The sequence below is a fragment of the Salmo trutta genome, chromosome 39, assembly GCF_901001165.1.
Source record: "Salmo trutta chromosome 39, fSalTru1.1, whole genome shotgun sequence".
NCBI lineage: Eukaryota > Metazoa > Chordata > Actinopteri > Salmoniformes > Salmonidae > Salmo > Salmo trutta.
In genome coordinates, this window is record NC_042995.1 from 14,505,291 (window position 1) to 14,529,248 (window position 23,958).

Below are 23,958 nucleotides of genomic sequence, written 5' to 3' on the forward strand. Positions count from 1 at the left end.
CATGAAGCGCTTCACAGACAGAGATGGCTCCAATTGGCTCATTTCTCTCCCCTGAAACTATTCCACAGGTACTGTAAATGAGAATGTTCTTAGTCAATTTACCTGGTAAAATAAGGGTTAAATAAATGGTCATTGTTTATTTAACTAGGCAAGTCAGTTAAGAACAAATTCTTATTTACAATGACAACCCACTGTTCCTAGGCTAACTGCCTTGTTCAGGGGCAGAACGACAGATTTTTACCTTGTCAGCTCAGGGAATCGATCTAGCAACCTTTCAGTTACTGGCCCAATGCTCTAACCACTAGGCTACCTGCTGTTGATTGTGAGTTGAGCAGCGAAGAGCCTCTTAAGCACACACTTGACGAACACAAGCACAGACACACACACACACACTTGGTGAACTAACACAGGATATTTGGGTAAACAGAGGACCGGAGCGGAGGTCTTGCTCCACTTCTCACAGTAAAGAAATCTCCATGGCCGCCATTGGCTGTCTGGCTACTGTAGCCATGCCCGTGGTAGGAGCCATTTCTGAGACTTTCATGCAACCATTGGTTTCTCTGGTCTCTGAGACGGAAGATGGAGGGATCGTTGAGGTGACTTGTTGCCATAGCGACACCTATGTATGCTGGGAGTTTAAAGGCACCATCTCAATCCTGTTACGTGTGATTTGGGGACACTCATGTGCGCGAACATACACACACACACAGGCCGAGCATGCCCATTTGTAGCCCTGTCAATCTTTCTTTCCATCTACATTGGAACCATAATGATGACGATACTAACCTCCCAGGCCTGTACATTCTCTCTCCTGCAACATTACTTATTATTGGCCTCTGAATGATCACTGTAAAGGATTCCATTGGAGCGACAGGCTAGGCGCAGGTGCAACATTTTAACATTTTCCTGGGTGGTGGGGGGGCGGGTTGTTTTGAAGCAGAGGCCCTGGTCATGTGACCCTGCTTCCTGGGGGATATATGAAATGGGGTGGGGTGGGGGGGGGGGGTACCTGCTGTGGGGATGTGATGTGACATCATGTTGAGCTGCCTGCAGTATCTGGGCCAGAGGGATTACGGGGCTAGTCAGATAAACAGAGGGGGGGGGGGGGGGGGGGGGGGGGGGGGGGGGGCTGGGTTAAGCATGTCAGCAAAGACAGTGGTGAGATATTGTGAGTTAAGGGAGACCCCCCACTCCCGCCTCGATTTCCATCCTCAGCTCCTTGGCTTTTGAGCTCTCTGACTAGAAGATGTTGCACGAGATAGACGGGAAAGCAAAATGCATTAATGATCTGTTTTATCAAACGGTGGTTGCTTCTCGAGAGGAAAGTTGTGACCTGTCCCCTGAGTTATTCAGACACTTTGATCCCAATGTGTCTCCATTCCTGGGATCTCAGTGTTTGTCTTGGAGTCCCTTGAACCCTCAAACTCCCCTCCCCATATGTCTAGGGATGGATGCTGGCTCAGCAAATTGTCGGCCCACACCGTATAGTTTAGCCAGAGTTAAGGTGAGGAAACTAGAGTTGCAGGTGTTTTCATTTAGGCAGCGTCTGAGAGCCAAGTCAGACGCGACCAGCGGAGTTTGCATGGATGTACATGTGTGAGTGAATCTGTATGTGCTCTAGTTAAACTGTGTGGGGAGTGAGTATGAGCAGGTAAGGTCGTCAGCAGGATTGGGAAAGGTGCCGCCAGAACCTACAACTCCCCCCCCCCCCCCCCCCCCCCCCCCCCCCCCCCCCCCCCCCCCCCCCCGCTGATGTTTGGTTACTAAGGATTAACTCTCTCCAGCATCCACGTTCAGAGTCCCCGATGAGAGGGAGCTAGGTGTCTCCTTAGCGACCGCCAGCGTAGGGGCGGGGCGAGAGCGTGCAGAGAATGGCCTGGTGGGAAAGTGGGTCATCCTGCCAGATTACGTCCCGCGTGCCCGACTCTGTCCTCTCTGCTCCGTCTAACCAGGGGAGCAGAATAGGAGTCGCTGCTGTGTCACAGCCCTCCATGTCCTCTAGTCCCAGCTGTGGTTGACTTAATCAGAACATCCATTGGTTTTCTCCCAGCCAACGTTTCCCTTTTACAGGGAGCAAAGTCAATTAAAATGGCCAGGATTAGACTAAAGCTTCAGCAGGAGGCTCCTAATGCCCACTCCCAGATAATGTGTATTGTGTGTGTGTGTGTGTGTGTGTGTGTGTGTGTGTGTGGTGTGAGTGTGTGTATTAGTTAGCTTTTTGGTTGCTGGTGTTTGTGATCAGTCGTCTGTGTGTCGATGAAACTCCATCCCCACCCGATAGGCAGTCGACACACATACCATCACTGGACAGGTTGCTGCTATCCCAGGTTAGTAGGATACTAGACTCAGGCGGCGGTTCAGAGAGGGTTCAGGGGTCAGACAAGGGCAGCCCGTTGGTGGAAACGCAGTAGGCTGGAGTACGGTGACCTAATGGGGTCATGAGAACCATGGGAACTTGTTCTAGAACATGGGTGTGTCTCAAATTGCACCCTATTCCCTATATACAGTAGTTCACTACTTTTAGAGCACCATTAAATAGGGAATAGGGTGCCATTTGGGATGACGCAGATGCATGCAGAATGCCTCTAGGGGTGGTGTGCTTGGTGTTCTTGGTGCATTGAGAAAATCCTGTTGTTTTCTCTCCTTCTTTTCTCTAATGGATGGAGAGTCCCGCAAGCGGTGGAGGGGAGCAGGTCTTCGGGGGCTTTAAATAACTCTGAGAGGGAGGGAGACAGAGACCGCTTGAGGCGTAAACAAAAAAACATGACCGTTTGTTCTAAAGCCTCTGTCTGGGTGGCCATCCACTAGCTCTGGGGAGATGGCATGTAGACGATGCCATAAGTTGAACTGCTGATGGCCTAGACAGAACATCCACCCACAGGGTTGATAATATCTGCTGCTGTTTCTTTTCCAAACTTGGCTAGACGCTCTTTACAGCCATCCATATTTAGCTGTCGGAGAGAACACTGAAGACGTGTCCTAGGAACCGATAGCATCATTAGATTCATAGATTTCAATCAGCTATGACTGTTGCCATGTTGAGATGTCACCACAGCAACAGCGATTAACATCCCCTTGGGCTGACATAATCTCTCTGTTGAGTCGATATTTGAATCGACTCACATGTTGACTTGTAAAAGATCGGACCGATCCATTTTGCCAGGTCAGACACGCATGCATATCCTTTAACGGAATTGGTTAAGTTTTGTAAACCGTTTTCCAAAATGGAGGTGCTTTGGGAGTGGGACAGAATTAGAGGACATAACTGCGGTGTTGTTTCCAGGGACATCAAAGGGAGGCCAGACTGTTCCTTTCTCACCATTAACTCCACATCGGAGGGCATAATGGAGCCGTAATGGCCTCATTACTGGGAGAGTGACGACCCCATTGTGGCTCCAGCGGCTCTAGTTCCTCTCTGTTTCACAGTAATGAGGAAGGAGAGGCATCCCGGTCCCGCTCCTTAATTCATATTCAGAGTTTTTTTTAAATTATTATTTTGTGGTCATAAGAAAGTAAGTAGTCATTTCCTCTGAGGAATTAAAGGCAGTGTTCCATTGTTGAGCTCTTTATGAAGGGAAGCCATGTGGCTGACATCTTTGGTTCAGTGCATTTTCTGGGACATAGAATGAGTCAGCAAAGACTAGTGATCAGGGTGGCCTGATCTAAAGAGAGAGCGACAGAGAGAGAGTTAGGTATTGGCCTGTCTAGACCGCATTTGTTAGTCCTTAGTGGATAATATAGTCAGTATACAGGATGCAGTCATATGGCTACAGAGGATTAATATACAGGGATATTAAATCCCTCCATTCCCCAATGTCCCTCCCAAAGACAGACTAACCATAGAAATATAATAACTAGAACAGCTGTTTTTGGTATGACACTATGGTCAAGGATTCTATGATTGGGGCTGATAGCTACTCTACTTGACCAACGCCCAATGTCTAATTCTGCAGGAGATTTCCAGAGAGGATATACAGTATTGGCTTGACCTGTTATATCTCCTAAATTGGAACAGATTGGATCCGAACCTCAAAGTGTGTGTAGTATGTGTGTATTATGTATGTGTGTTTCTGTGTGTGTGTGTGTGTATTATGTGTGTGCAGGAGGAGAGAGTGCCAGGGCCCACTGTATCTCATCTTTTGGACAAGTGCTTAATCTGTGACCCAGCATAAGGGATTATTGGATGTGGGGGGGAAATGGACCCTGAGGTTCACCCAGGAGGTTTGCTGTTTGCTCCCCCTCTATGACCATTGGATGGTGTGTGTGTGTGTGTGTGTGTGTGTGTGTGTGTGTGTGTGTGTGTGTGTGGGGGGGGGGGGGGTTGGATGTCTATGTGTGTGTAACGATATTCAACCTTCAGGAGCTGTAGTGTTAAACTGCACTGTCCAGTGCTCAGCTCAGATAGCCAGCCTGAGCCTCCGTGTGAAGATGTTTCCACCACATATTGGACCCTCAGAGTCTGACTCCTGATGACATTCTGTAAAACACCTGTGTTTGCCCTGAAAGCCCCTTTCCTGGACAGTTGTGTGGCTCTGCTACAACAGACAGAGCACTAGGCTTTGTCCAGCTAGACAGCAAGCGTTTGAGCTGCATTAGGCCACGTGCATCAGAATTAATACCTTATTTAAGAGGATTTGGGGCAGATGGCGTCCCTTTGTTTGAGGATGTGTGTGTATTAGAAAACGAGCTGAACAATAGTACACAGAGCAAATAAATTCAAATTAAATATGAATATGTTGTTTTTTCTTTGTCATTTTTTTTTGTCCAGCATGAATTATCTTATATTTTGTTAGGATGGGAAAGTCTGTAACCATCCCCCATCCCCCAAACTGTAGGCCTATACACCAGAACTACACATCAAATAAAGCCTCGACTATTCTGTATTATTTTCTCTCTCTCTCAGTATCTCCCTCTCTCCTCTTCTCCCGCATCTCCATCTTCTCCCTCTTCTCCCACATCTCCTGCATCTCCTGCATCTCCCTCTTCTCCATCTTCTCCCCCTCTCCTCTTCTCCCACATCTCCTGCATCTCCCTCTTCTCCCTCTTCTCCCTCTTCTCCCCCTCTCCTCTTCTCCCACATCTCCTGCATCTCCCTCTTCTCCATCTTCTCCCTCTTCTCCCACATCTCCTGCATCTCCCTCTTCTCCATCTTCTCCCTCTTCTCCCACATCTCCTGCATCTCCCTCTTCTCCATCTTCTCCCTCTTCTCCCCCTCTCCTCTTCTCCCACATCTCCTGCATCTCCCTCTTCTCCATCTTCTCTCCCTCTTCTCCCTCTCTCCTCTTTTCCCGCATCTCCCTCTCTCCTCTTTTCCCGCATCTCCCTCTCTCCTCTTCTCCCTCTCCTCACTCTCTCCTCTTTTCCCTCTCTCCTCACCTCCCTCTCTCCTATTCTCAACTCTCTGTAGATCACCCACTCTCTCTCTTTCTAGCCCTCTAGTCACCAGATGGAGAGTGGGCGGTGTGTGTGCGTGTGTTTTTGTGTGATAGCTTCTGTGCGTTAGTGCAAGTGCGAATATGTGAGCGTTGACGTGTGTGTATTTGTGTGTGTCAGTACTGTGAGTTTGCACATTGGTGCATGTGTGTGCTAACAGATACAGCCTGCGGTGCAGTGACCTATAACCCTGATTTAAGGGGGGTGACCACCTCACTATCTGTATCTCTCCTTTTTTTCTCTCTCTTTCTCTTGTTTTCTTTCTCTCACCTGTGTGATATAGCTGTACACTCTTAGAAACAAAGGTGCTATATAGAACCTTATATAGAACCTTGAAGGGTTCTTCGGCTGTCCGGAGAACCCTTTGAATAACCCTTTTTGGTTGCAGGTAGAACCCTTTTGGATTCCATTTACAGAGGGCTCTACATGGAACCCAGAAGGTTTATACCTGGAACCAAAGAGGGTTCTACCTGGAATAAAAAATGATTTATCATATGGGGACAGCTAAAGAACCCTGTTGGAACCGTTTTTTCCACAAGCGTAGGGATGCTATGTGCCTGGAGGCAGGGATGGGTCATGTGATTGAGTTCATTCTATGCTATGAAATAGGGTGGGCGCTCAAAAATCTGCCATGATCAACGTTTTTTATCCATCGCCAAATTGTGATTGCAAGTGACATACAGCCAAAGCGTTAGCTGGCATCGTTTAGGGACCACTAATCTGTGCAAAATCGGACAAGACCTTTGAATCTTGAAATGGGATTGTAGCCTAGTATATACAGAGGAGCTAAGCTTGCAAGGGAGAGAGGGTGAGGGAGGGAGAGAGAGAGAGAGCAAAGTCAGAATCCAAAAGCCAGGGAGAAAAAGTATTCAAAGGAAAACATTCCAAATGGATGGGACGAAGCCAGTCATGGAGTCTACCACAGAGGAAAACCAAGAGGAGAGAGAAGAAAGCAAAGGTACGGAATGGTCGTAGTTGTGATACGTAGCATTTTTGCGCGTTTCAACCGCACTGTTAGACTACTGCGCGATTTAACCTACTTGCAATGGCTTCACGTGACACAAAAGCGCTGTTTTCTCCTCCTGCACGGTGGCTCGCTCGGGCATCTGTTTTGTTAAGAGCCTTTTGCAAATGACAAAAAATATTCAATAACATTCATGTTTTTTTGTGTCCCATCGACGTTGGTTTTTATTTGGACACATTTTGCGCGACCAAGATAGAGGGGAGGGCGGAAGGCGCGCTCTCGGTTTTATGGAGCATAGTTAATGCCAATTTGCTTTGCTTTGCTGCAGCCATGTATAATCACCATTACCCTGTTTTTCAATAATGTGAAAATTATAAATGAGTCGTGTGGCCCATCAAAGGCGGGGTTGTCTCCTTTGAATTGTCTCCTTTGTATATATATTTTTTTTGTCTCAGGTGCGCGTATTGGTGTGGGCTAATGGTCAGGTGCATGGACTACTGCTGTCGAGATTGGATCTCATAATTGCGAAATAACCGTTTCACAAAGGGATTTTGCCATAGACGTGGTCGTCAATGTGACTGTCATTGTTATCTTTGGTTTATGGAATAGCGTAATTAGGATTTGGGTCTTTTGTTCAGGTATAAGAGGATGGATGCAGCGCAGGGCGCCCGTGTGTTGACGACCGTGTGTGATGTAGATAAAAAAAATTAAAATAAAACATCCCTCTGTGAATAAGGGATCAGCCACACAAACTGGGGTCCCGATCCACTTGACACATACCAAGCTTGGTCCTCTCGTTTCACACGATAACACTCGTAAAAACAGCAGCTTTTGATCATCATTGTTCATGGAATGACAAATTATAAATAGTAGCCTTTAGTCAAGACATAATATTTTTTCCGATATATGATGGGTTGTCGTTGCCTTTGTCCATTTACAAAGCAGGGGGTAGGGCCGACTCAATTTGCCCAATGTATAGGAATGTATATAGGGATTACATTTGTTTTTGATATAGGCTACTGGGGCAAAATAACACCCTTGTCCAGTCATTACCTCTCGGGAATCAGATAACAGGCTGCATTGTCCATCACCTCAATTAGGCTACACTATTTTACAATCACTATTTCAATCAATATGTTTTATACAGGCTATCCCTTGGTGCTACAGCCTACTAAATCTGATAGCAGCTGGTTATATTACCTCCCTGTGGCTGAGGTCAGGAGTTGAATGCACAAATCTGATCCTAAATCAGTTCTTAGGGGGAAGTGTTATGTAGTAGCTAAAGCTGTGTCCGCAGGGCTGCTCCTTTACCCTGCCACCCCATCCATCCTCCTGTTTCTAGCCATTTAACACTACACTCTTTGGAAAAAAAAGTGTTCCGTTTTTGGTTCCAGGTAGAAATGGACTTATTTGGAACCAATTAACCAAAAGGGTTATACCTGGAACCAACAAGGGTTCTTCAAAGGGTTCTCTTATGGGGACAGCCGAAGAACACTTTTAGGTTCTAGATGGCACCTTTTTTTTTCTAAGAGTGTACAACATACGCCAAGGCTTTCTCTCCATCCCCCATCCATTCAATGCGTTGTTCAGATGTGGTTACATTTGAATATGTTTTACATAGAGATTTACATTCAGTAGGCACACATGCTACATAGATATGTCATAGGGCTTTCCATAGCCGACAAATAGCCTACACTGACCTAACCATAATTACTAACACTAACAACATCAGTGTTTGGGAGTAGTGAACTATACATATAGATTTTGCAGCAGCTTGGTGGTAGCTGAACTAAATTCAAATCTTGATAGTGTTTTCAGTAGTTAAATATTGTTTTGCCATGTATATAGCAGTGTAGCTAACTACTGGAACTACACACTACTGTTTTTGCAAAATGAAAATATGGGTGAAGTAGGCAACAGCATCCTTTCTTTTTCAGCATCAGACATGCCTAATTCTCACTTAAAACAGTTTTTGTGTTTAATAGGCCACATCACACAGGATGTTAACATCTGACTCCACAGCGATCTGTTTTTGCAACTTATAGTCTATGACATTTCAGATATTATAATTGATCAAAAAGTAGTTTGGAGGTAGTGAACTACAATTTCAAGGTAACTTTAGTGAAGTCAACTATGTTTTTTTCAAGGGTAGCTTTAGTGTAGTTTAACTTCAGTGCGAAGTAATCGGTAGCTTGGTAAACTATATTTTCAGAGTAGCTTCTACAGGATATGTAGCTTATCTCTACAAAAGTAACGTAACGTGATATCCTATGGTTTGGTCAGGGGTATGGCTGTGGATGGCATTCACGGTGAGGGAAGGGGCCCGTGTGGCTGGCAATGTTTTCACGATCTACAACTGGAGTATATTCTACAGCTGTCGACATTCCACCATAATCCTCAGCATCTCTAAAATGGAAGAGATTTATAGTGACTAGGGCAAGCAGTTGAAGCTCTGCCATGTCATGTAAGAAGCTTTGTGTCTTGTATGTGCCAAGTGCCTCGCCTCCATTGGGGATCCAACAACATCAGTTGCACAGTAACAGCTGGAGATTCAGGAAACCAGGGAGCCTTGAGGTATCTAACCGAAGCGTTCTCGTAGGCCTAACACCTCAGTTGAGGAATCCTTCACAATTCATTATGTAATCTGATCAAAGATGTGACCTGACACCCCAGCGACTTGCAATGTAGCCTATAAAACGTCTCTGCTGACATCTGTCACGCCCACCTTTCAGGCTGAAGGCAAACTCAACCACACACATTGGCTGTGATTTCGAACACCCAATTGGCATCCCTCCATGTATTTCTGCCAAACCCCTTGAGGAGGCTAGGTGGAGTTTCAGTTGGGCTACATTGTACTCCAATATAGTAGAGGCTGTGTGAGAGAGCGAGAGTTCAAATGATTATAGTCTATATCCCTACTATCTGGACCTGTGGCGCCTCAGTACAGGGACTCCTCTCTGACCCTTTTGTATAATATAGGATAGTTAGTTATTCTCTCTCTCCTTTGGCCTTTCCTATTCCCTCCTCTTCCGCTCACTCTCTGCCACCATTTGCCGCTCGGTCAGTTCACCTCCGTCTCTCCCTCCCTCTCTTCTTCTCTTTCTCTCTATGATGTCAGACTGACTTAGCCAGGCATAAACCTCCTATTCTCCCTGTATCACCCAGGATAGGAGGGAGGGGGCGGGGGTAGTATGTTCTCTCTTACGTAACTCTCCGCTGCGTTGCCGTCCACATCTTCAGATCACAACCGTGAGGGATTACATCATCATCACCACGGCGATGGGGCGTAACAGTGGAGCGCTGATGGGTTCTGTTTAATATATGAGTCGTAGGACATTTTCTCACTACCGTTCAAGCTTAACGCAGGCAGAGCACACGCAGCGCTATGCTCCTTTGTGCTAATCCCTCTACTGTACTGAACCTCTGTGTAAAGATTCTCAATGCAACGTATCCAACAGCAGGATAAGTGGATGCTATCAAATCAAATTATATTGGTCACATACACATGGTTAGCAGATGTTAATGCGAGTGTACGAAATGCCATTGGAATGTAGCACCGTAGGGGGTGTGTGTGAAATTCCCTGGTTACATTGAGTGCTGTTACAGGCACACAATAATGCAATTATTGTGGAAAGTCAGATTAATATAATAGTTTGATTAAAAGGTTTACATGCTTTGGAAGAAGAACGATTTCCCTAATAATCCTGTTTACATGGATACATCTGAAACCAGACTACCTGATGGGACTTTGATAAATGCAGAACATCGCCAATCAAAATAAACGTTCTACCACTGCCCAGAAATGTTCCACATGCACAAATTTGTTTGCATCCCTATTAGTGAGCATTTCTCCTTTACCAAGATAATCAATCTCCCTGACAGGTGTGGCATATCAAGAAGCTGATTAAACAGCATGATCGTTACACAGGTGTACCTTGTGCTGGGGACAATAAAAGGCCACTCTAAAATGTGCAGTTTTGTCACACAACACAATGCCACCGATGTCTCATGTTTTGAGGTAGCGTGCAATCGGCAGGCTGATTGCAGGAATGTCCACCAGAGCGGTTGCCCGAGAATGTAATGTTCGTTTCTCTACCATAAGCCACCTCCAACACCGTTTTAGAGAATTTGGCAGTACGTCCAATCGGGCTCACAACTGCAGACCACGTAACAACGTCTGGGTCGTCTGAGGGGGGGGGGGGGGGGGGGGGTTGGTGCTGAGAACTATTTCTGTCTGTAATAAAGCCCTTTTGTGGGGAAAAACTCATTCTGATTGGCTGGGCCTAGCTCTCCAGTAGGTGAGCCTGGCTCCCAAGTGGGTGGGCCTATGCCCACCCCTGGCTGCACCCCTGCCCAGTCATGTGAAATCCATAGATGAAGGCCTAATTAATTTATTTCATTTGACTGATTTCCTTCTATGAACTGTAACTCAGTAAAATCTTTGAAATTGTTGAACGTTGCAATTTATATTTTTGTTCAGCATACTATAAGATGTTAACATTGTTGTCCCGAACTCGCATCACTCGCGTTAAGGATAGAGGCTCGCTCGGCTGATGCTAGCATATGCACAGATCAAATACACAGCTGGAACGCCGATTTTAAGTTGTTTACATGTCCTAATAATTAGCAAAATTGCTCAGAAAACCAGGTGGTTTAATCGCCGTATGCTTACTTCGATTTTGACCTTACCCCAATTAAGATAAGCAGAGGAAGGTGTTTGAATGACTATTGCATAATCTGCCTACTTCCATAATCAGTTTAATATAGAATTATTACTATGCATGTAAACGTACTGATTGAGACACATTCAATGGTGATGACAGTGATGAGAGTGGGCCTACGTGAAATATTGTGACCAATGTTGATTATGAGTCTCATTAAGATTATCAATGGAGAACTTCTTAGGTGCCTTTGTTTTCTTGATGAGACTCGGCCTCTATCGGCATGAGCGGGGCGCGATGTCACAGAGTGGCTAGGCTGGCGTTCTGCCATCTCCATGACAACACATGTAGCCAAGGAGGTGCTATAAGGGCATGTTCAAGACAAACACTCACCCACACAGTCATTCAGCTCACAGAAGGGTCCGGAAAGGTCCAGCTGAGGCCCTGTGTATATATAAAGGTCCCTACCACTTCGGGAGGCCTGTTGTTTTGATGGAAGTGGGGGGAGGTGGGAGTGAGAAGAGGTGAGGGAGGGGTGAGCAGGTTTCCTAGTTCTTCGCGTGTTAGCTTGGTATCTCTCGTATCACGGTTGTCATCGGCAGGTCTCTCAAGAAAAAAAGGTGTTATCTGGAACCAAAAAGGGTTCTCCTATGAGTGATGCTTTCACTTGGCAGGATTTTCATGCTGCTGGCTATATGGTTTTTTCTCTCTCTCTCTCCCCATCTTCCCCTTTCTATCTTTTTCTCTGTTAATTTATTCTACCCAGTCTCTCCTAACTTCTCTCTCTGTCGCCCTCTCTTTCATCTCCTGTTGCTCTTTCATTCAGCTTGCTACATCCCTCCGTCACCCTCAAACTGTCATCTCTCTCTCATCTCCACTATCTTAATTAATCGCCAAGCCCTTCAACCGTTTCTCTCTTGCTCTCTCTGACACACACACACGCTGTCGGCCTCCACCTGGGGTGTGTGTGTGTGTGTGTGTGTGTGTTCATGCGTGCATAAAATGTGTATTTTAGTGGGAGTGTATCCACATGCAGCTCCTTAGTCTGTGTGAATTAAATGATGTATGTTTTAGTCCTTTGTATGTGTCTGTGTGCATGTTAGTATGTTTATGCTGTGTGTTCATTTTGTCTACAGTATGCTCTGTATGTGGGTATATGAATAGCACTGAGTGACAGGTTGGCGCAGCATGCATTGTTCCTATGCAATGCCAGTCTCCCTGGCCCTCTTCCATCGCCTACTGATGCCCAATCTGCTCGCTCCACTCACATCCCATAAACCCCATTAACTCTCGTCATCGTCATCTATAAAATAGCCTTCAACACTCTACTCAACAAACTGGATGCAGTCTATCACAGTGCCATCCGTTTTGTCACCAAAGCCCTATACACTACCCACTATTGCGACCTGTACGCCCTCGTTGGTTGGCCCTCGCTTCATACTCATCGCCAAACCCACTGGCTACAGGATATCTACAAGTCTCTGCTAGGTAAAGCCCCGCCTTATCTCATCTCACTGGTCACCATAGCAGCACCCACTCGTAGCACGCGCTCCAGCAGGTATATCTCACTGGTCACCCCCAAAGCCAATTCCTCCTTTGGACGTCTTTCCTTCCAGTTCTCTGCTGCCAATGACTGGAACGAACTGCAAAAATCTCTGAAGCTGGAGACTCATATCTCCCTCACTAGCTTTAAGCACCAGCTGTCAGAGCAGCTCACAGATCACTGCACCTGTACATAGCCCATCTGTAAACAGCCCATCTATCTACCTACCTCATCCCCATTCTGTATTTATTTATCTTGCTCCTTTGCACCCCAGTATCTCTACTTGGACATTCATCTTCTGCACATCTACCATTCCAGTGTTTAATTGCTATATTGTAATTACTTTGCCACCATGGCCTATTTATTGCCTTAACTTACCTCATTTCCACTCACTGTATATAGACTTTTTGTTTTCTTTTGTTCTACTGTATTATTGAATGTATGTTTTGTAGAGGTCGACTGATTATGATTTTTCAACGCCGATACCGATTATTGGAGGACCAAAAAAAGCTTATACCGATGTATCGGCCGATTTTAAAATAAATAAATAAATAATAAAAACCCCAAAAAAACTTTTTAGTTTTTTTAAAATTTATTTAAAAAAATATATATTTTTACATTTAAATTTTTTGCTGATTTAAAAAAAAAAAATGTTTTTATTTGTAAAATGACAATTACAATAATACTGAATGAACACTTATTTTAACTTAATATAATACATCAATAAAATCAATTTAGCCTCAAATGAAACATGTTCAATTTGGTTTAAATAATGCAAAAACAAAGTGTTGGAAAAGAAAGTAAAAGTGCAATATCTGCCATGTAAAAAAAGCTAACATTTAAGTTCCTTGCTCAGAACATGAGAACATATGAAAGCTGGTGGTTCCTTTTAACATGAGTCTTCAATATTCCCAGGTAAGAAGTTTTAGGTTGTAGTTATTATAGGAATTATAGGACTATTTCTCTCTATACGATTTGTATTTCATATACCTTTGACTATTGGATGTTCTTAGTTGTGCCAGTGTAACAGTATAGCTCCGTCCCTCTCCTCGCTCCTACCTGGGCTTGAACCAGGAACACATTGACAACAGCCACCCTCGAAGCAGCGTTACCCATGTAGAGCAAGGGGAACAACTACTCCAAGTCTCAGAGCGAGTGACGTTTGAAACGCTATTAGCGCGCACCCCACTTACTAGCTAGCCATTTCACATCGGTTACACCAGCCTAATCTCGGGAGTTGATAGGCTTGAAGTCATAAACAGCACAATGCTTGAAGCATTGCGAAGAGCTGCTGGCAAACGCACGAAAGTGCTGTTTGAATGAATGCTTACGAGCCTGCTGGTGCCTACCATCGCTCAGTCAGACTGCTCTATCAAATCATAGACTTAATTATAACATAATAACACACAGAAATACGAGCCTTTGGTCATTAAAATGGACGAATCCGGAAACTATCATTTCGAAAACAAAACGTTTATTCTTTCAGTGAAATACGGAACCGTTCCGTATTTTATCTAACGGATGGCATCCCTTAGTCTAAATATTGCTGTTACATTGTACAACCTTCAATGTTATGTCATAATTATGTACAATTCTGGCAAATTAATTGCAGCCTTTGTTAGGAATAAATGGACTTCACACAGTTCGCAATGAGCCAGGCGGCCCAAACTGCTGCATTTTCCCTGACTGCTTGCACGGAACGCAAGAGAAGTGACACAATTTCCCTAGTTATAAGAAATTCATGTTAGCAGGCAATATTAACTAAATATGCAGGTTTAAAAATATATACTTGTGTATTGATTTTAAAGAAAGACATTGATGTTTATGGTTACGTACATTGGTGCAACCACAGTGCTTTTTTCGCAAATGCGCTTGTTAAATCATCACCCGTTTGTCGAAGTAGGCTGTGATTCAATGATAAGTTAACAGGCACCGCATCGATTATATGCAACGTAGGACACGCTAGATAAACTAGTAATATCATCAACCATGTGTAGTTAACTAGTGATTATGTTAAGATTGATTATTTTTTATAAGACAAGTTTAATGCTAGCTAGCAACTTACCTTGGCTTCTTGCTGCCCTCGCGTAACAGGTAGTCAGCCTGCCACGCAGGCTCCTCGTGGAGTGCAATGTAAGGCAGGTGGTTAGAGCGTTGGACTAGTAACCGGAAGGTTGCAAAAACAAATCCCCGAGCTGACAAGGTAAAAATCTGTCGTTCTGCCCCTGAACAAGGCAGTTAACCCACTGTTCCTAGGCCGTCATTGAAAATAAGAATGTGTTCTTAACTGACTTGCCTAGTTAAATAAAAATTTTATTGAAATACATTTTAAAAAATCGGCAAATCGGTGTCCAAAAGTACCGATTGTTATGAAAACTTGAAATCGGCCCTAATTAATCGGCCATTCCGATTAATCAGTCGACTTCTGTTTTGTTTATTCCATGTGTAACTCTGTGTTGTTGTATGTGTCAAATTGCTAAGCTTTATCTTGGCCAGGTCGCAGTTGCAAATGAGAACTTGTTCTCAACTAGCCTACCTGGTTAAATAAAGGTGAAATAAATAAAATAAAAATAGTTAACGGTGACATCAATACATCCAGGATCATAAGGAGAGACAGCCAATGTGATTTTGCCCAGCGACTACAAAGAGAGGGAAATGGAGCGAAAGACAAAGAGGACTATGGTGTATTAGTGGGAACGTTGAATGGAAATCTATCTATTCTATGGAAATTGGCTGCATGATACTATGTGTTATTCCCAAATTGTTAGTAAAACCATTCTCTTTAGACTCTGGCTCACTTGTATCTGTCTCTTGTATCTGTATTCTCAATATAACATCATGTGGCAATAACCACCACTAAGAATGGTGGTCCTATCTCTGCTGTGGCGTCCATCGTTAATTCCATTGGCATCTGTAAGAAATGGACTGGACTTCACATTGGGCCAGTGTCCATCCTTACCAGTGAGGTATGAAAACCTCCCTCCACTCACTCTGACCTGAGGAGGACATTGGTGAAAATGGAAATGCTTTGTTTGACCATGTGAATGGCCATAATCACATGACAGGGGCGTGGGAAAGGGCATTCGCTAAGTCTGTTTTATAAGCCCATTGCCACCCAGATTCAGACTCTACCAGACCCTTTGGCTGGAGGCTCAGACTTACATTTGGTGAATTAATCCGACACAGCGGCAAACAATGCACGGAGCCCTCTGAGCCGTACATTCATGTAATGTGTCAGAGCTGAGGACCGTAATCTTTACCTTGAGGATTGAGGGAAAAGGGTAGACCACACTCTCACCCCTCTGGTTTCACTATAGGAATAATACTATGCTTGCATGGGTTCGAGTGTCATTTGCTCAGTGTTAATGATTTTTTTTTAAATCTAATGTTATTTGTCACATGCGCCGAATACAACAAGTGTAGACTTTACCGTAAAATGCTTACTTACGAGCCCTTTCTCCACAATGCAGTTAAAAAGTAATAGATATAAAATAGTAACACAACTCTATACTGTATACAGGCTATATACAAGGAGTATCGGTACATAGTCAGTGTACTGGGGAACGAGGTAGTTGGGGAACGAGGTAGTTGGGGTGATTGATTAAATTAGCAAGAAAGGCATTTCACTGTACTTGTGCACGTGACATTAAAACTTGATTGAGGTAATACCGTATGTACATGTAGGCTTGTGTGCTCGGCTCTCCATTTCCTGTAGTCCACAATTAGCTCCTTTTGGCTTGCTGACGTTGAGGGAAAGGTTGTTGTACTGGTACCACACTGCCAGGTTTCTGACCTCCTCCCTGTCGGCTGTCTAATTGTCCTCGGGGGTCAGGCCTACCACCATCATGTCATCTGCAAATTTAATGATGGTATTTGAGTCATGTCCGGCCACGCAGTCGTGGGTGAACAGGGAGTACAGGAGGAGACTAAGCACGCACCCCTGCGGCGCCCCTGTGTTGAGGTTCAGCATGGCGGATGTGTTATTGCCTACCCTCACCACCTGGGGAGGGCCTGTAAGAAAGTCCAGTGTCCAATTTCAGAGGGAAGTGTTTAATCCCAGGGTCCTTATCTTAGTGATGAGCTTGGAGTGCACTATGGTGTTGAACGCTGAGTTGTAGTCAATGAACAGCATTCTCACATAGGTGTTCCTTTTGTCCAAGTGGGAAAGGGCAGTGTGGAGTGCAGTAGGGATTGCGTCATCTGTGGATCTGTTGGGGTGGTATGCAAATTGAAGTGGGTCCAGGGTGTCTGGGATTATGGTGTTGATGTGAGCCATGACCAGCCTTTCAAAGCACTGCATGGCTTTGTATATTACATTGCCGAAGTCAAGGATCGGTAGGATAGTCAGTTTTACGAGGGTATGTTGGGCGGGATGACTGTAGGATGCTTTGTTGCGAAATAGGAAGCCGATTCTATATTTAATTTTGGATTGGAGATGCTTAAAACCTCTTACATCTACACGTTCCGCTAGCGGAACGTCTGCTCCAATATCCAATGATGGGCGGGGCGCGAAATACAAACTCCTCTAAAATCCGAAAACTTCCACTTTTCAAACATATGACTATTTTACAGCTATTTAAAGACAAGACTCTCCTTTATCTAACCACACTGTCCGATTTCAAAAAGGCTTTACAGCGAAAGCAAAACATTAGATTATGTCAGCAGAGTACCCAGCCAGAAATAATCAGACACCCATTTTTCAAGCTAGCATATCATGTCACATAAACCCAAACCACAGCTAAATGCAGCACTAACCTTTTATGATCTTCATCAGATGACACACCTAGGACATTATGTTATACAATACATGCATGTCTGTTCAATCAAGTTCATATTTGTATCAAAAACCAGCTTTTTACATTAGCATGTGACGTTCAGAACTAGCATTCCCACCGAACACTTCCGGTGATTTTACTAAATTACTCACGATAAACGTTCACAAAAAGCACAACAATTATTTTAAGAATTATAGATACAGAACTCCTCTATGCACTCGATATGTCCGATTTTAAAATAGCTTTTCGGATGAAGCACATTTTGCAATAATCTAAGTACATAGCCCAGCCATCACGGGCTAGCTATTTAGACACTCACCCAGTTTAGCCTTCACCAAAATCACATTTCCTATAAGAAAAATGTTCTTACCTTTCCTGTTCTTCGTCAGAATGCAGTCCCAGGACTTCTACTTCAATAACAAATGTAGGTTTGGTCCCAAATAATCCATCGTTATGTTCCATCAAGACGTTTTGTCCGTGAGTTCTAGACACTATCCCAACGCTAAATCTCGGCCACGAGCATGGCGCAGAATGTGACAAAAAAATTCTAAATATTCCATTACCGTACTTCGAAGCATGTCAACCGCTGTTTAAAACCAATTTTTATGCAATTTATCTCGTAGAAAAGCGATAATATTCCGACCGGGAATCTGCCTGTCTGTATACTGAGGGAAAAACCGAAAGCCGTGGGCGGGGCGGGTCGCGAGCGTAAGGCTTAGTCCACTGAGTGACCACTTAGCTTTTGCTCTCCTTTGTTTCAGCCAGGGCTTTGAATTACGTCATTCCTGTTTTTCGCGGGCTCTGAGACTCCATTGGAGACGTGGGAAGTGTCACGTAACAGCAGAGATCCTTAGTTTTTGGAAGAGATGTCAAAGAAAGCAAATAAATGGTCATACAGGGTACTTCCTGAACAGAACCATCTCAGGTTTTTGCCTGCCATAGGAGTTCTGTTATACTCACAGACACCATTCAAACAGTTTTAGAAACTTTGGAGTGTTTTCTCTCCAAAGGTAATAATTATATGCATATTCTAGTTTCTGGGCAGGACTAATAATCAGATTAAATCGGGTACGTTTTTTATCCAGCCGTGAAAATACTGCCCCCTAACCATAAGAGGTTAACGTGAGTCTGGAAGGAGAGTTTACAGTCTAACCAGATACCTAGGTATTTGTAGTTGTCCACATATTCTAGGTCAGAACCGTCCAGAGTAGTGATGCTAGACGAGCGGGCAGGTGCAGGCAGCAATCGGTTGAAGAGCATGCACTTAGTTTTACTAGCATTTAAGAGCAGTTGTAGGTTACGGAAGGAGTGTTGTATGGCATTGAAGCTCGTTTGGAGGTTTGTTAGCACAGTGAAAGAAGGGCGAGATGTATACAGAATGGTGTCGTCTGCGTAGAGGTGGATCAGAGAATCACCAGCAGCAAGAGCGACATCATTGATATATACAGAGAAAAGAGTCGGCCCGAGAATTGGACCCTGTGGCACCCCCATAGAGACTGCCAGAGGTCCGGACAACAGACCCTCCGATTTGACACACTGAACTCTATCTGAGAAGTAGTTGGTGAACCAGGCGAGGCAGTCATTTGAGAAGCTAAGGCTATTGAGTCTGCCGATAAGAATGCGGTGATTGACAGAGTCAAAAGCCTTGGCCAGGTCGATGAAGACGGCTGCACAGTACTGTCTTTTATCGATGGTGGTTATGATATCGTTTAGGACCTTGAGCGTGGCTAAGGTGCACCCATGACCAGCTCGGAAACCAAATTGCATAGTGGAGAAGGTTCAGTGGGATTCGAAATGGTCGGTGATCTGTTTATTAACTTGGCTTTCGAAGATTTTAGAAAAGCAGGGCAGGATGGATATAGGTCTATAACAGTTTGGGTCTAGAGTGTCTCCCCCTTTGAAAAGGGGGATGACCGCGGCAGCTTTACAATCTATGGGGATCTCACATGATACGAAAGAGAGGTTGAATAGGCTAGTAATAGGGGTTGCAACAATTTCGCTGGATCATTTTAGAAAGAGAGGGTCCAGATTGTCTAGCCCAGCTGATTTGTAGGGATCCAGATTTTGCAGTTCTTTCAGAACATCAGCTGTCTGGATTTGTGTGAAAGAGGGGGGGGGGGATGGACAAGTTGCTACAGGGGGTGCTGAGATGTTGGCCGGGTTAGGGGTAGCCAGGGGGAAAGCATGGCCAGCCGTGGAAAAATGCTTATTGGAATTATCGATTATTGTAGATTTATCGGTGGTGACAGTGTTTCCTAGCCTCAGTGCAGTGAGCAGCTGGGAGGAGGTGCTCTTATTCTCCATGGACTTTACAGTGTCCCAAAACTTTTGGGAATTAGTGATACAGGAAGCAAATTTCTGTTTGAAAAAGCTAGCCTAACTAACTGAGTATATTGGTTCCTGACTTCCCTGAAAAGTTACATATCGCGGGGGCTATTCGATGCTAATGCAGAACGCCACAGGATGTTTTTGTGCTGATCAAGGGCAGTCAAGTCTGGGGTGAAACAAGTGCTATATCTGTTCTTAGTTCTAAATTTTTTGAATGGGGCATGCTTATTTAAGATGGAGAGGAAAGCACTTTTGAAGAGCAACCAGGCATCCTCTACTAATGGGATGAGGTCAATATCCTTCCAGGATACCCAGGCCAGGTCGATTAGAAAGGCCTGCTCGCTGAAGTGTTTTAGGGAGCATTTGACAGTGATGAGGGGTGGTCGTTTGACCGCGAGATTGAGGGCATCTAGCTTAGAATGTAAGCTGGTCGGGGTGTTATGCATGTCCCAGTTTAGGTCACCTAAATCTGAAGATAGATGGGGGGCGATCAATTCACATATGATGTCCAGGGCACAGCTGGGGGCTGAGGAGGTTCTATAACAAGCGGCAACGGTGAGATACTTGTTTCTGGAAAGGGTGATTTTTAAAAGTAGAAGCTCAAATTGTTTGGGCACAGCCTGCAGAGTTCTGCCATACTATCCAGGTCTATCTCTGCAGTAGATTGCAACTCCTCCCCCTTTGGCAGTTCTACCTTATCAGAAAATGTTATAGTTAGGAATGAAAATTTCAGGACTTTTTGGTGGCCTTCCTAAGCCAGGATTCAGACATGGCTAAGACATCCGGGTTGGTGGAGTGTGCTAAAGCAGTGAATAAAACAAACTTAGGGAGGAGGCTTATAATGTTAACATGCATGAAACCAATGCTTTTACGGTTACAGAAGTCAACAAATGAGAGCACCTGGGGAATGGGAGTGATGCTGGGGGCTGCAGGGCCTGGGTTAACCTCTACATCACCAGAGGAACAGAGGAGGAGTCGGTTAAGAGTACGGAGCAGGTAAAAGGAGCAGGTTTCTGGGCGCGGAAGAATAGATTCAAGGCATAATGTACAGACAAGGGTATGGTAGGATGTGAGTACAGTGGAGGTAAGCCTAGGCATTGAGTGACGATGAGCGAGGTTTTGTCTCTAGAGCCACCATTTAAGTCACCGCATGTGTGGGGGGTGGAACATAAGAGCTACAGCGAGGGGGAAAAGTATTTGATCCCCTGCTGATTTTGTACGTTTGCCCACTGACAAAGAAGTGATCAGTCTATAATTATAATGGTAGGTTTATTTGAATAGTGAGAGACAGAATATCAACAAAAAAATCCAGAAAAACGCATGTCAAAAATGTTATAAATTGATTTGCATTTTAATGGGGAAATAAGTATTTGACCCCCTCTCAATCAGAAAGATTTCTGGCTCCCAGGTGTCTTTTATACAGGTAACGAGCTGAGATTAGGAGCACACTCTTAAAGGGAGTGCTCCTAATCTCAGTTTGTTACCTGTATAAAAGACACCTGTCCACAGTAGCAATCAATCAATCAGATTCCAAACTCTCCACCATGGCCAAGACCAAAGAGCTCTCCAAGGATGTCAGGGACAAGATTGTAGACCTACACAAGGCTGGAATGGGCTACAAGACCATCGCCAAGCAGCTTGGTGAGAAGGTGAAACACAAAATAACTGTCAATCTCCCTCGGCCTGGGGCTCCATGCAAGATCTCACCTCGTGGAGTTGCAATGATCATGAGAACGGTGAGGAATTAGCCCAGAACTACACGGGAGGATCTTGTCAATGATCTCAAGGCAGCTGGGACCATAGTCACCAAGAAAACAATTGGTAACACACTACGCCGTGAAGGACTGAAATCCTGCAGCGCCCGCAAGGTCCCCCTGCTCAAGAAAGCACATATACATGCCCGTCTGAAGTTTGCCAATGAACATCTGAATGATTCAGAGGACAACTGGGTGAGCAGGGCTGGAGGCTCTACAGTGAAATAAGACAAAAATTACTAGGCATATTGACCTTAGGGAGAGGCATGTGTAACTTGACGTTCTTGAGCACAGTGACTATGGTGGTTTGCTTGAAACATGTGGGTATAACAGACTGGGACAGGCAGAGTTGAAAATATCAGTGGAGACACTTGCTCCAATATGTCTGGCCCTGCGGCCTTGTGAATGTTAACCTGTTTAAAAGACTTACTCACATCAGCTACGGAGAGTGTGATCACACAGTTGTCCAGAACTGCTAGTGCTCTCATGCATGGTTCAGTGTTGCTTGTGTGTGTGTGTGTGTGTGTGTGTGTGTGTGTGTGTGTGTGTGTGTGTGTGTGTGTTTACGTGATTCCCCAGCTATCACATAACATTCTGAGAACCATATGTTTCTTAGAGCTTGGTGAGCGCATGGTTGTCCTGTGGTTATTTTGCATACAACCTTCCCATAATGTTCTGGGAATGGTGCAAGATGCCCAGCTAGCACATAATGTTCTGAGAACCATATGTTTCTTAGGTGGGAATTTCAGTCTAACATTTCCTGCAGGTTTCCTCAGGGTTCTATTTAAAGTAACTTTCTCAAATTGTTCCAAGAACGCTAAGAAACAATGTTTTTTTTTTTGTGGTACTTTTTGTACTTTAGCATAATGTTTTCTGCAGGTTTCCTCATGGTTATACTTAAAGCTATGTTCTCAGAACATTAGGAAAACGTTCCATAAAAACCGCAAGAAAATGCTAGTAACGTTCAAAGAATATTATAAAAAATATGAACATTCTTCTCTCTCTCTATCCTCTGTCTTGTTAAGTATTTTCAGGTGTGTTGGCCGCACCCACTAATTGGCCACATCTGATCTTAATGAGTGCTTGTTTCCTTTGAAATGGGGTCTGTTTAAATAGACTAAAATGAACAGCTTTGAGTAAAAAATAACATGTCATGCTAGCTCCATCCTGGTGGCGCAGTGGACTAATTCCATGGATAGAAAACAGAAGATCATAAGTTCACAATAAACAATAAATGTGTTTGCATGATTAATGCCTAAGCAAATGAATTAATACAACTTTCAGGTAACAATAGTAAAATGTTCTCAACCTCCCTGTAATGTAAAAATGTATTTTCCCAGAATAGGCTGAATGTTCTCAGCTTTACCGGCCAGGAAACGTATGGCTTTGTTCCCAGAATCAATGGGAAACCAAAAATGTACATTCTCACAACTTCCAAGAAACTTAATGTGCTAGCTGGGTTTGATGTGCACTGTATGTCATGTACATGCGCCTGACTGCATAGAGCTAGTTCTCTGTGTGCATAAGTGTATGATGGGAGTCTCCTGCACAGCTGGCTAGGTTTATCCCAGATTTCCCATACCAGTACACTGGCTGATGGGGGTGGACGGGCAGGGAGGCAGTCAGCTAAAGAGCGATGGCTACAGTAAGTGCACACGTTTAGGGATCACTGCTGGGATGAAGTATTGTATAAATTATAGGAGTGTAGTAGACGAGTGCTGAGTGGGGATTTAAAAGCTATACACTTCATTACACTTAATTATGTGTGAGCAAATGCTGACCTTGTTGCCCGGTGTCCTTCATATTAATGCTGGACCAGGGTAAGGACTTGGCTATAGGATGTAGACCAGATTAGGTTCAGGGGGAAAGGTTCTCTGGATATGGCAGAGAAGTTTGATGAAGGTCACTTTTCACATGTGATCCTCTAACTGTACCGTCCTTTGATATCCGACAGAAATAGCCCGAAACATGCTGTCATGTGTCGTTAAAACCGTTGGATTTCACAATATTTATTTGGTCTATATTATTGTGATTGGCAGTTGTAGAATAAGGATATAACATACATCTACATGAGAAACACAGAGTAGTCTAAAATATCAGAACATGCTGAAAGTATTAGTCATCATTTACCAAAATTCTACGCATCTCAAACCATGACACGTGTCGTGTACCTGTTTTCTACCCCAAGCCTGTCACTTTTTAAACAGATGGGGTTTCTCTTTCATCAACGCCTCATTGAAGCAGCCATTTTTTTCCTGCTGTAGAGAGGAGATGTCTCTCTTTGGTGATCCACAGAGCTCTGTTAGGAATCCTCCCACAATGCAATGCAAGGGGAAGCTGTCCTATAATGAATACGGAGCTTCTAAACTGGAATAGTCCCTGAGGCAAGAGAACCGAGTTTATTAGATGCTAAAACTAGTCAATGTAGAGTTGAAAAATATGTTGCACATTTGCTTTAAGCTGTGTCACTGTAACGTTTCATCATAATGTCTCATATTTA

The 23,958-nt window shown here is 44.3% G+C and overlaps 1 protein-coding gene across 3 annotated transcripts in view; it reads left to right on the forward strand.

Annotated features, from left to right (window-relative positions):
• The window catches only part of LOC115179209 (neuronal membrane glycoprotein M6-b), a 47,315-nt gene that overhangs the window by 11,656 nt on the left and 11,701 nt on the right, over nucleotides 1–23,958 (forward strand). The window contains exon 1 of one of the 3 annotated variants that reach the window (XM_029740600.1): nucleotides 6,004–6,391. The exons of 1 other annotated variant lie outside the window; for it this stretch is intronic. In XM_029740600.1, the coding sequence (XP_029596460.1) occupies nucleotides 6,322–6,391 (70 nt within the window). In that variant the 5' untranslated portion in view covers nucleotides 6,004–6,321. Of the gene's footprint in view, nucleotides 1–6,003; nucleotides 6,392–23,958 lie in introns of those variants that run through there. One more of the 3 variants, XM_029740601.1, reaches the window with a different exon arrangement.